This window comes from Carya illinoinensis, chromosome 15 (genome assembly GCF_018687715.1).
Source record: "Carya illinoinensis cultivar Pawnee chromosome 15, C.illinoinensisPawnee_v1, whole genome shotgun sequence".
Taxonomy (NCBI): Eukaryota; Viridiplantae; Streptophyta; class Magnoliopsida; order Fagales; family Juglandaceae; genus Carya; species Carya illinoinensis.
Window position 1 is genome coordinate 21,161,731 of NC_056766.1, and position 12,687 is coordinate 21,174,417.

General features: G+C 36.0%; 1 protein-coding gene across 1 annotated transcript; it reads right to left on the reverse strand.

Annotated features, from left to right (window-relative positions):
• Positions 1-10,049: 10,049 nt before the first annotated feature.
• On the reverse strand, positions 10,050-12,228 carry LOC122297818. The gene is made up of 6 exons (XM_043108021.1): positions 11,659-12,228; positions 11,442-11,562; positions 10,858-11,057; positions 10,662-10,732; positions 10,433-10,582; positions 10,050-10,322 (listed from the first exon to the last, which is right to left on the reverse strand). The coding sequence occupies exons 1-6, from the start codon at positions 12,026-12,028 to the stop codon at positions 10,176-10,178; spliced, it is 1,059 nt and encodes a 352-aa protein (XP_042963955.1). The 5' UTR covers positions 12,029-12,228; the 3' UTR covers positions 10,050-10,175.
• Between the last annotated feature and the right edge of the window lie 459 nt (positions 12,229-12,687).

Below are 12,687 nucleotides of genomic sequence, written 5' to 3' on the forward strand. Positions count from 1 at the left end.
ATCATGTTTTGTTGGCGTAAATGGAATTTCGGGTGCGTGTGTCTCACGAGCCCAAGCCGGGATGGGTTATATTATCTCGGTAGATCTCCTCTGGTCACTCGGGAGTGGATAATACTGAGTGACATCTCTTGGGTTGTCGCCGAGCGACGACCGGATCGCACGATACGGTAACACTGTCGTGTCGACTCCGTGGTCCCTAGAGTGGCAGGGACTAGAGGATGGCCTGGCCAGGGATGCGCTGGGCGCGAGTACTGGGCATCGCTCGTTTAGGTGTCACACGCGTAGACGTTACCTGCGGTGTGGCACAGAGCCAGGGTGTGCGAATGATCCCTAGGGGAGATCATGATGCATGCATAATTGGATCGGTTTTTATGGTTTTGGTTACGGGCCATTTTCTGGAAAAATGGCGAGGTTCGTTTTGAAGCTTTGTGATCCATTTTCTGGAAAAATTGTGGTTTGGGCCATTATCTGGGATAATGGCGAGGCTTGGTTTTAAACGATATGTTTTTGTGGCCAAATAGGGGAGATCATGATGCATGCATAATTGGATCGGTTTTTATGGTTTTGGTTACGGGCCATTTTCTGGAAAAATGGCGATGTTCGTTTTGAGGCTTTGTGATCCATTTTCTGGAAAAATTGTGGTTTGGGCTATTATCTGGGATAATGGCGAGACTTGGTTTTAAACGATATGTTTTTGTGGCCAAATGGGTTTTTGGCGTGCATGGAAAAATGTGGCTTTACGGGTCATGTGCATTGGCTTTTCTTTCATACATGTTGTTTGAGTTTTATATGTTTTTATCTAGTGGTGTTTGGATCTTACTTACTTGCGGCACCATTTTTGGTACCGTAGATTTTGATGCAGAGTTCGAGAAAGAGGAGGAGGCTGAGCCCAAGGATGCGGCTCCGTCGGAGTGCTGAGTTAAAGTCTATGCTTTGTAGTTGGTTTTAAAACAATATTTATGTTTTGTAATATTTTATTATGTATGTTTTGAACAGTTTTGTATTAAACTAAGAAAAAATTATGGTACTTAGTTTATGACTTTGCTATCTGCTGCGTGTTTCTTCGTGCACATTTGTTGCTTATACACACACTTGGCACTCGTCGATAGGGTGGTGACCCGTGATGTGATCATCCGGACGTCTCGATTTCTCCGTATCCGTGCTTGGGGATTTGGGGGCGTCACATTGATTCTGTAAATTCCTTGTCCATTAGACTTCTTGGTTACAGACTATTTTAATTACACAGATACACACAAGACATTAAATGGGAATGTGAGTCCCAATACATGTAAATTAAATATAACAAGCTAAATGTAGCAAAGGATTAAACATAACATGCATAGCAGTAATTATGAAAATTACATCAACTTCAATAATTTCGAAGTAGCAAAATGATTGGTATGCGGAGTCTGCATAAATCATAGCCCTTCCAAGTATTTCACTTTGCATTTTATTTCTCAGTAATCCAACACTTATTTTTGGGTGAGTAATCCAAGATCATACGCTTATGATGAAAAAGGGTAAATTCAAGCTCTCTTTCTTTATCACGTTAAGGTTGCATTTGGATGTTGAGATGATTTTAAATAATTTAAATTAATTTTTTATTAGTGTTTTGTGAATACCATTAAAATGAATTTGAATGTAAATAGATTGATATGTGTGTTTGAATAAATGAAGTAGCTAGGTTGAGATAGACCTAACTTTTTTTTATAAAAAGTTTAAAAAGTAGTAAATTCCATCTATCATTATTTGAGATTCATATATATATATATACTAGGTTGGGGAGCAATGTTCAATACACGTTTACCTAGTTGGGTAAATTTTATTTTATTTTTTTACAAAAATAATATAGTTTTTACCAGAAAAATTGATTTGATACAAGTTTCCAAAATAAAGTGGTACACACATCATATATGAATCATAGTTTAATACATAATTAAGCATGTTGTGTACTTTTCTGCATTTTGAATTTTTTATGACGTTGCTTGAGTTAATCTTATGTCTGCAACAAGTTGAATCACCCAATATTTTTGCAAAGTTTGTGTTGCAATATTCTCCAAGAATGGGGCTGCCACATTTTTTGCTGCATTTCCACCAAACTCTCCTCTCGAACCACGATTGCGACCACGACCACTTGGGCTGTAATACCTTTCTCCTTGAGCAAGCTTCAAGAACTCATTAATGCACATCTAAAAAAAGAACTCTTTAATGCTGGCAGACTATAGCAACCACACCACATAATACCAGTTTAGTATTAATCTGGACAAGACGGGCAACCCAGGGAGAATGAAAAGCAGAAAAAATTAAGTCAAGGGAGCAAGCATTAAGCAACAAATCATATGAAAGATATAAAACTCTCGGATAGAAGTCAAAAAAATAAAAATGAAATTTGATTTCTTTTAAAAGAAAAAACTGCATAAGCAAATCCAAAATCTTGAAAGAGTATAAATAACTAACAAAAAAGATCTAAAACTAAAGGTTTGAGATTACAAGAATAAATTTTCAAAAAAACAATTGAGTATTTTTCTAGAGCATCCACTGCTGAACTAATCCAGTGTGTTTAGGTATATAATGGTCACTGCAATTGCAACTGTATATAGTCAATCATATACAATGATCTTGACAATTTTAACTTCTCCACAAACGAATGACCACTTGGGACTTTACTTTTGACAGACCATTGAATATTTTGCAAATATCAATAGCTAAACCAAACCTATAAATTCTAACTGAAAAAGATGTACAACCAAATCTTCTGACATGACAGGTCATTATATTCAATATTCCTTTCAAGGAGGTGAGTATTAAGTCTGTTTCGATAAATGAAAACAAAAGTACCCTTCATAAGAGAGCTTAGAAGAAAGGTTAATATCTCTTATCAGCCACTCAAAAAGAAAATTTTCAAAGTGCAAAAAGAAGAAGAAAAGAGACAATTAAGTTTTTCTATGACTAAGCATTATATCCTAGGAGTGAGGGTCAAGTCCCTAACCCAAAAGTGATTTCAATTTCTTGAGCTGCTCACTATCTAAACTTTGGATAGAGTAGGCAAGATGGACTATTATAGATAAAATGCCCAGTAAAAGATCATTTTCCTACTTCAGGACATGTAAAGGCCGGGTATGTTTTCTATACAGAGATTAAAAAAAAAAAACAAAAAGCTTTAAAATGCATATATAGACATAAGAATGTAAAATGAAACGTAAGCGACAATTAGACAGAACACAAAAACAATACACTTTGGGAAACCCAACAAAGCGCAACTAACAATCTGAAAAACTACTGCAGTACTTACAAAAGTTGACGTCATGCTAGCACACGCGATAAATCTGCATTGAAAAAAAAAAAAAAACAGGTTATCCCCATTAGTGCAAAAAATTTCAGAATTATATCAGAGGTATGATCACAGACCTCTCCACAGACTGATTCAAAAAAGAGTTTGATTTCAGCCTGAGAAACCTGTGCAAAATGAAACAAAAAAATTCTGATAAGGATGATCTTGCATGCATGCCACAAACCATATAAACTCATTAATCCAAACAGTATAAATCCTTTTAATGATGTTTCATTAATTCCAACTCGTTAATACAAACTCATTAATCCAAATAGCATAAGTCGGTTTACACATTTAAAAAAAAAACTGCACATGAGAGGCCAACAACAGAAAATGCACAGAAATAAAAATCAGAAACTCATTAATCCAAACAGTATAAATCGGTTTAGTAAATAGAATTGCTGCATAGAAATATAAAAATTATTACCCATTTATTATTATAAAGAAAGCAGTGACTAATCTAATGTGTCGTTCAAGCTTTATATGATTAGCTAATAGCCAAAAAGTGGTATATTAGCTAAAATTTGACTAGTAGAACAACTAATTTAATGCTAGTGCTCTAATACTCTAAGTAGGCTGGCTTGGCTATTCTTTAGCCAAAACTTGACCACTTTTTCATTTTTTTAAATTTAGCTAATCATTTTGCAACAACACTAAATAATAAACACTCTAAACCTATCACGTTCGTATAAATATCTTTGGGATAAATTTTATTTATACATTTTTAATTCTAATGGTAATTAGAATATTTATTCATTGTTAAAAAAATGGGTTATTAATTTTTTCGTATTATTCCAATGGATATAATTTTTCAACGGTTATATTTTTCCAACGGTCATTTTTTTTCCAATGATCTTATTATTTCAACGAATATCTTTTGTTAGCAATTATATTTCGCCAATGTACACATATATTTTTCACTATAAAACATAACATTTCCTCAATTTTATTCACTTTAACAATAAGCATTCACATATTGTGTTCATAAGCAAGAATCAACCTCAACAATAAAGAGCAATAAACTTCATCTTCACTTGGTCTTATCTAATCACGTAATGGGATGAAAAGAAATTTAAGAATTTGTGTATTGGAGCGAAATTAAAAAGTAGAGGTGTGAGGGGGGCCCTCCCGGCCCAATGGGATTAGGCTGTAGGAGGTGAGAAGGCCCCATGCCCATCAGGAAGAAACTAAAGCAAGCCAGGGGCCCGTACCAAGAAGTTGTATGCCAAGCCCATGACTCGCCTGACCATTTGGAAAGATCCGAGCACTGGGCTCGATCCGGAAAAAAGGCCCACCATGCAATGAACACCTAAGACCTTGATGGCCGACTGAATCCTGCAAACAAAACTTACAATAGCCCCAGAGCTCAGGTGGCTGGGCATGTTTGATAGTGGGCACGCCTAGCCCGAGACATGCTGCATTTAATGTGTCAGGGAGCCTGAACACGCAACGACGTGCCATTTGAAGTGCAGTAGGACAACACGGCCTCGACTTAACATGCTGCTAAGACAGGAGACTAGTGGCAAGTCTGACTCGAGTACCTGACACCCCACTCTTCTGCATTGAAGCAAGCCTTGGGTGTACAAACTGTAGAACTGCTCGGGCTGCAAAACACGACTTCAATAAGAGGGATGAAGAGAAATTTGAAGGATACGAGAAATCACTTGTTAGTGCTCACTATACGTGCTCCAATCTATAAGGAGTTTGGAACGTAAAATTGATAGAAAAATTCTACTCATTATTCTCAAACTAGATGTATGGCAAACATAATTTTTTTTCTCAAACCAAATATGTAGTATATGGATAATAAGTAAAAAAATTAATTAATTTAGAAAGAATAAAACTAAAAAAATTTAAAATAGATATAAATAAATAACATTAAATGTGATGAGTGATATATGGAATGATTAGTAACAAAACTTTATAAATAATAAGTCCAGTATATTGAATATGTTTGCGCGGCTGAAATAAACATGGATAGGGGAAGGAAAAAGAAATGTGCAGTAGAAGGAAACGAGGGTGGAAAAAAGCGAAGTGTGAAAATTTTGAAAAAAGTAGGAAGTAATGGAAGAAAGAGTATACTTATTGTACTTGAACTACAGAAATATGGGTTCTTGTTTAGTCAAGTTAACCATGGTTTGGCATTGTAAGTCAAATAAAAGCTCTTTTATTTACAAATAGTAGCTGAATGAACCATTGGTGAGAGAAATAGTTCTTTTTCTTTCCCAACTCTGAACTCTGTATCAAGTGTAGAGTGAACCAGCATTAGTGACTTCACAGATAGCCAAGGACCAGTGTTGACAATGGTGCTAACAACACGGTAGTGGCTTTTAGGACTTCCATTCTCTATACTCTTTCAAGCTAACAAGTCTCTAAATATATATGGTATAAGAATTTCTTGTATTTATCTTTTACGTGTATCTTGTTTGTAGGAACAATGGTGCATATCTCGAAAGTGAGAAGGAAATATAAAGTGAACAATCTGTGCAAGTGTCTGCAACCAAAAGCATGGCTCAACAATCAAAAGTGCCCATAGGCCATCTATGAGATGAGGTTGGCATCAGCTTGGATGACTCGACCCAAGCACTTGACAATGTGATAGAGGATTCCAATGACACAACTGAGGCACAACTGAATGTGGAAGTGAATGGTAAGGTTTAATTTATAGTTGATTTCTCTCATATTCTAATGTGTTAGAAACACCGGAATTGGGGTGGACTTTGAATGAGTTAAAATGGTGATCTCAATCGATTGCATATTCTATAGTCCCACTGATAAGGAAACGTACTCGTGGTGCAACCAAGAGCACTGAATTCGATCGCCTTCACAAGCTAGGTAAGATACCACTGACAATTAAGGATGGCCAAAGAGCTCCTTCATGTGAGAATGCCACAATCTTTACTGGGAGAGTAACATGGATCATAAAGTATCACGCAGAAATGAGGCGAGCTAGCTGGACTCACGTACATGACAATGAGAAAGAAGAATTAATTGATTGTATGTCTAGGTAAATATCATATTAATTTCTCTTTTACATATATTTAATCATTTATTACCTTGTGAAATTTTATGTTGGTCATATATTGGTAATCTAAAATTAAAATGTTTTCTTATTAAGCTGATATTATATTAGATTGGGAAAAATCCAATCATCGTCAAACAGTGATCAAAGCACTATCCCAGCGGTATAATAATGCTTTCCATTATTAGTTGCATTCAAAGTATTTGGAGCATGCTTCACACAAAATTGCATTGTCTAGTAGGACAATATCGGTGGAACAACCAGTCTGGAAATGGTTATATGTGAGAGTTGGAGCAGTGAAGGATTCAATGTAATTAAATTTTGAACATGAGGTTCTGCAAGAGCCAGAGTACATGATTCATTATTTTTAACTTCACATGGATTTTTTTTTTATTTGATTGTTCTTTCATTTCTTCATGATTTATGTCCAATGGTGGCAGAGGGCATCTTTGCGAAACACTACAAATAAAATTAAGCAGTCAATTATTTTAAAATGGAAAAATAACTCTTCTGAAAACAACTGTAATTAAGCAATGTAAATGGAAATTACGACGACAATAATATGCCAAAAACATAACATTTCCACGAGTAATCTTGTTGCAAAAGGGTCAATACTGGTGAGTACATACAGTGGAAAAAAGATATGTTTCTAACCCCAAAAATTTGCTGCAATTGCTGAATTTCTACAACTAAAAATTTTTGAAAAAACTCATTAGTGGCCAATGATTTTAGCTCCTAACTTAATTTTCCAACTATTGGACAAGATCACTTCCGGCAAAAGACTATTGTACTAAAACACTTTTTTCGACCAAAACATAAGGATTTATTAATCTCGTTTCTGACCGTATGGAATACTATTTGGGACAAACTCGATGGTCAGAAAATGTTGATTGATTGTGGCCACTAGATGAATGGCTGGAAAAACTAGCGATTGGGACTAGAATTAAAGGGCCAACCAGTTCCACGAAATGGCCACAATTGGCCGATTGTGACCATTTTATAAATTGTTTCCGGCCAAAAAGGATACCAAAAAAAGCCACATTTGTTGTAGTGTCATAGCTATATTTTAACATGAAAATAGTTTATTCATACAAGACTCCAAATCTAACAAGCTTCCCAAGGTTCACCTCATATATCTCAATCCAAATATGATTTTTATACAATAAATCAAACCCTAACATGTTAGTCTAACTGTAAATAAGAAGATATGATAGAGTTACTCACCAAACTATGGCTTTTGGGGTTCTCAAAAACCAACTCTTTCCAAGGAACTCACTCTAACCTCTCGGTTTCACTCTCCCTTAAAACTATAGATGTTTTGCTCACAAGAAGACTAATGCAATGCGTGTTATTTTTAATGTTCATTTGAGGAATGAAGAAGTGCAAATGAATCATGGGTGGCTCGGTGTGCAGAAGTGAAGTGAATGGGATTGGTGATAACTTTCAAAGGAGTGTTGTTAGAGCATTAGCATTAGACTCATCAAATTTATCTTTAAAATTTGATGAAAAGTACACATTTTTATAAATCCAAAACCTTCATATCTATAATTCCACATTGGATTAGCCATTAGATTCATCAAAATAATATTATAATATTATTTTTTTAATAATAATATTTTTAGTTTTTTTTCTTCATATTTTGTAATTATACTAACCATATGGACATTAATAGTTTAATTTAATACTTAAATAATTGATTCCCAATTAATTTAGAATAAAATAAAATAAAACCATTGCCTATTAAAATTAGAATAAAATATTAGTTTGAATGTGGAATAGTAGACCTTCAAATTTGAAGGAAGAGTAATAATTACTGTAACTCAAAGTTTTCCAAATACCTATTTGATGAATCCAATGTAGGTTCATTTTAAGTAAATTCATCAAAATTTGAGGATGCATTGGCTTTTGATGAAGCCAATGCTAATGCTCTTAGTGTTTACAGTCTGTCATTTGTGTGCACATGCGAATTACCTATGGACAAGGACTAGTTGGGTGTAAGAAGTTGTAGGGGTTGCATATTTTCAGAGGATGATTGAATCCCAAAAGAAAGCAGGCGTGCTGCTAGTTTTTTCCTCCAAGTGATGCCATTGCCTTTCGGTTTTCAACCATTCCAGCTCTAGAAACCCCAAGTGTTTTGTAGGTGTTACAATGAAAATCCTCCCGTGTGCATAATGACAGTATGAATGTGAGACACTTGGCATTAAAGGGTAGCAAAAGAAAAGAGAGTGTTTGAGAGGAATGAATTCAACTACGAGTAGCACATGGACTCCACAAACTTCCTTCATCAATCCAATCAGCTATGCTATCAAGTGGAGGGTGATTGACCAAGTATGCATATGAGTAAGTTGGAACCCTAATTTAAACCTAAAGGACAAGGCTAGAGGAGTGTGAAGAGGGCTGAGTTGCTACAAAAAAAAAAAAAATAGTTAGAAAATAATGGTGCAGTTTGGCTAACCATGTTTCACTTTTTAGGTGAAATAGTTTTTGACATTAAATGATGATGGAGGGGTTGTTCTTGTCCTAACATTAGGTCTAGATTTTTCAGAGTTAGGTAGAATGAAAGGGGGATAATCGTTTGTAGAAAACCATTTTGAGATGGTTGTTTGAATGATCAAAATTTGTTGGTTTGTTCTTGGAGTGAATTGGCTACACCTAGTGCTTGGTGAGCTCACATGACAATGACATGCCTTATCTTTACATGACATGAGCTGCACTTGATTTAGTATTCTTGTGTTGCAGAAGGTTGATCCAAATCAAGAAGAAAAGATGAAATTGAGGGAAAAAGAAATCAAGGAAAAAGAGCTAAGAGTAATCAGCATAAATAATATTTGGTGATTTGACAAAGTAACTATTGCTATAACTATTTCATTGCATCGTGAGGTGTTTTGAGAATTGAAACTCTAACTCATGATGGAGGATGGCAGCAAGAAGAACCATGTTAGGTGGTGATTTTTTCTATTGAGATAGTAATGTGATGAGATTCTTATGCTAGCTCTCCAAGTTGGGTAATCTTTTTGGGCCCCAAGTTTTTATTGAGTTAGGCCTTAATGTGAAATGGGCCTTTCCTTAGGCCTCAAATTCTAAGTTGGGCTCTATATCAGGGCTTGTCTTGAATATTTCTTCGGCTCTTCTCTTATCATGTTTAGACCATCAATTTAACCAAATTGTTGGGCTTCTACATATCTATCTAAGCTCCATGAATTGCTATGAATCAATTTCCAAGCCCAATGAGGTGGCAAGTCCTCCTCATGCCACTTGCTATCTTTCTATTGGTCTCTTCGAAATTACTTTTATAAGAAGTTTCATTACTTCAAAAATCTCTAAAATTTTTAATTAATCAAATCGTAGATGTTATTTAACCAAATTATGATCCTAAATGACTCAATTAATTTCTAAAAGCTTAATGCTCTTAAGCATCATCACTTCTACTTAACCAAATTTATGGATTATCATTGTCAAATTCCCAATATTTTACAATGATACTATCTCTTTGTAGTTCCAGGTGGAGTAGTGTTACATTTTTTTCAAACTTTTGTACGGGAGTTTGATAAATGTATAATAATTATATAAGATGAGATAGTTTAATTTGTGTAACCATACCAAGCAGTCAATAATAAAATTATTGCTGTCCATTGTACATGATGAGCCTAATTCCCACCCCCCCCCCCCCCCCCCCTCTTTCTCAATTAACTTCTATATGTATTTCTACAAATCCAATAACACAAAAAAAATAAAATAAAATAAAGAGCCTCTCATAGATGCAAAACTGGAGAAGTCTAACCAATTCCCAGATCGAAGCACAAAAGTACAATATTCTTCAAGTCATTGTAATGTAACCCCACGACAAACATCGGTCAGTTCTTGCTCAAGTCTGTCAATTTCAGCTTGAGCATTTGCTCTTTCCTCTGCATTGATATTTGACTCCAAACTTGCTCTCAAACTTGATATTTGCTTCTGCAGGCTTTTAACCTGCATGCATTAATCAATATATAATAAGAAATAATACACGACTTATTCCAAGCATTAAATGATGTCGATCAGAAGGAAAAGAGTATATATATATAGTGAGTGGCGCAAACCTTTCTGTGAGGCCATCGACTCATTCCATCTCTTCGGCATATCTTCTTGAGAACAGTTGGGCACAGTTTCAATCTCTTAGCTGCTTCCTCTATAGGAAGATTAAAGTAACGGCCCACCTCTTTTAGCGTTAACTTTCCCGCTCTTTCCCTCTGCACTACTACATAGAAATCGGAATCAGGAATTGAAAACTTCTTGAAAATGAGATCAGAGGGATGAAGAGGCAACAACCTGTGCTGCAAGGGAAAGCTTATCATGTGTCCAGCTTGTGGCCTTTGGTTCATTCATTGGACGTGCTCCTCCTGATAAATATCCATTTAAAGCCCATGAAACGCAGTATTGTGTACAGAAACCAAAGTAAATTTGCTAGCTAATGTTGAGTTAGAATATATATTCACAAGCGGGCAGCAGCACGTAGCGAACCAACCTGAATTCGTAGGGGATGGTTGAAAATTCAAGTCAATGAAATCACCAAGAAGAACGTCGTCGTCCCATTCTAGTCCAACACAGAGGGCTTCATAATAAGTCGCTAACGGATCTGGCACCATAACATAGCCCGCTATATTTTGCTCCGAACAGTACTTCATTAAAAACTGCTTGACGTCCTCTATGCTTTTCTTACAAAAACTGATTAAAATAAAAGATAAAAATGAAAAATTTTCCTCTTTTCCCGAACAATACTTGGAAGTTGATTGAAACAATATGTAGATTCACTGACTAACTTAACAGAAATGTGTGTGCTTGTGTATGTGTCTCAAGATACAGGTTGTGGCTCAAGATGCAGGGTTTGGTTAAAATGCCATGCGGATGACTTTCACCGAAAAAGGAAAAAGAATGCGGAAATTCTCAAAAGGGCCATGGAAATAGCATGAATTAGAAAAAATTTCTAGCATTATCTCATGACTTGAACAAAGTTAAAGAACAAACTATTTTCATTCCACCTATTAAGTAGTGGGAGTATCTACCCATTCCTAGTTAATTAAAAGGACACAAAAAAACTGAAAATCTTACTCAAACATTTGATACTGATTGCTCGAAGAATTCCCATTAACATTTTGCAGATCCTCAAGAACAGCATGACAGATCATGATACCGAGTCTTCCATGTATCTCAAGTTTCTTGGTATTGGTCCCTACAACCAGGAAATATATATAGGTGATTAACTTGATCAGCAAGTTCATACATATAAACACAAAGTTGAAACTAATTCGTATGTAAAACAAAATACCATTACTGTAAGTGATTTCTCTGAGCACATGGCAACAGCTACAATTAAATGGGATTGGTGCCACAGGCCAAGAGGAAAGCGGCCTCGCATTTCCATCACCGGCACACTCCGAAGGGCCTGCGGCCTGAGACTTGTTCCCCGCTCCACAATTATTAAAGTCATTGCGCATATCCCACACAGCCGTAATTTCAAAGCGATCAACGTCGAGTAAATGCGCAACTGACGCAAAATCGGAAGATGTTGGTTGAGCAAATGATGATAAATCGGCAACGGTGGGGATGGAGTCGTTCAGGAAATTGAAATTGATGTTGTCGGTCAATGGGCGGTCGTACGGGTCAATGTACGGTTCAATGGCGCTAGGATCTGCCATCCTTGATTATTCTTCAGTGTGGAATTCTTCTCTTTTCTCTGTGATCTTTGAAGTAGATTTGGTAGCGGCCGGCGCCGGAATGACAGCGCAGCGCCTCGCCGCGCCGCGATACGGAGAGAAAGCGTCGTGTTGGGGTTCCCAAGCACCAACTCTCGCCGTTGGTACTTGAGAATGAAGAGCGAGAGCCAGAGAGAAACCGAGTGAAAGGTTTATTTCTGATTGAGTGAGGAAGTAGGAGTTATTTAAGTGGTGGCAATGGCAGTTAGTGGAGATATGGAGTCGGTTGGGAAACATTGTGAGCGGGGATTTGGTAATGGAAGTTCCACGATAAGGGGCATATGGTACTATCTCAAACGAAGTAAAGGCCATCGAGAATTAATGATTTTCGTTTTAGTGATAGATCATAAACACTTATATAAAATTAATTATATTAAATACTAGCCTATAACCCGCACAATGTGCGGGTTTTTTATTTTTTTAAATTTAATTTATTATTTTGTGATAAAATCTATTTAATTATATAAAATTCAAGTTTTAACTTGCTAAATTGGCATTCAGTCCGCAAAAATCGGCTTAACAATCCATAAATTATCAACACATCTTACAAACCAGCAAATCGTTTATTTGTAAAGGCTCAAGCAGTGCAATGAACGAGGAAA

Coding starts and splice junctions, on each gene's coding strand:
- LOC122297818 (XM_043108021.1), bottom strand. CDS start 12,028: ATGGCAGATCCTAGCGCCATTGAACCGTACATTGACCCGTACGACCGC. Junction 10,733..10,857: donor ACCATCCCCTACGAATTCAG/GTTGGTTCGCTA, acceptor GATATTTATCAG/GAGGAGCACGTCCAATGAAT. Junction 10,583..10,661: donor AGCTTTCCCTTGCAGCACAG/GTTGTTGCCTCT, acceptor GTAGTAGTGCAG/AGGGAAAGAGCGGGAAAGTT.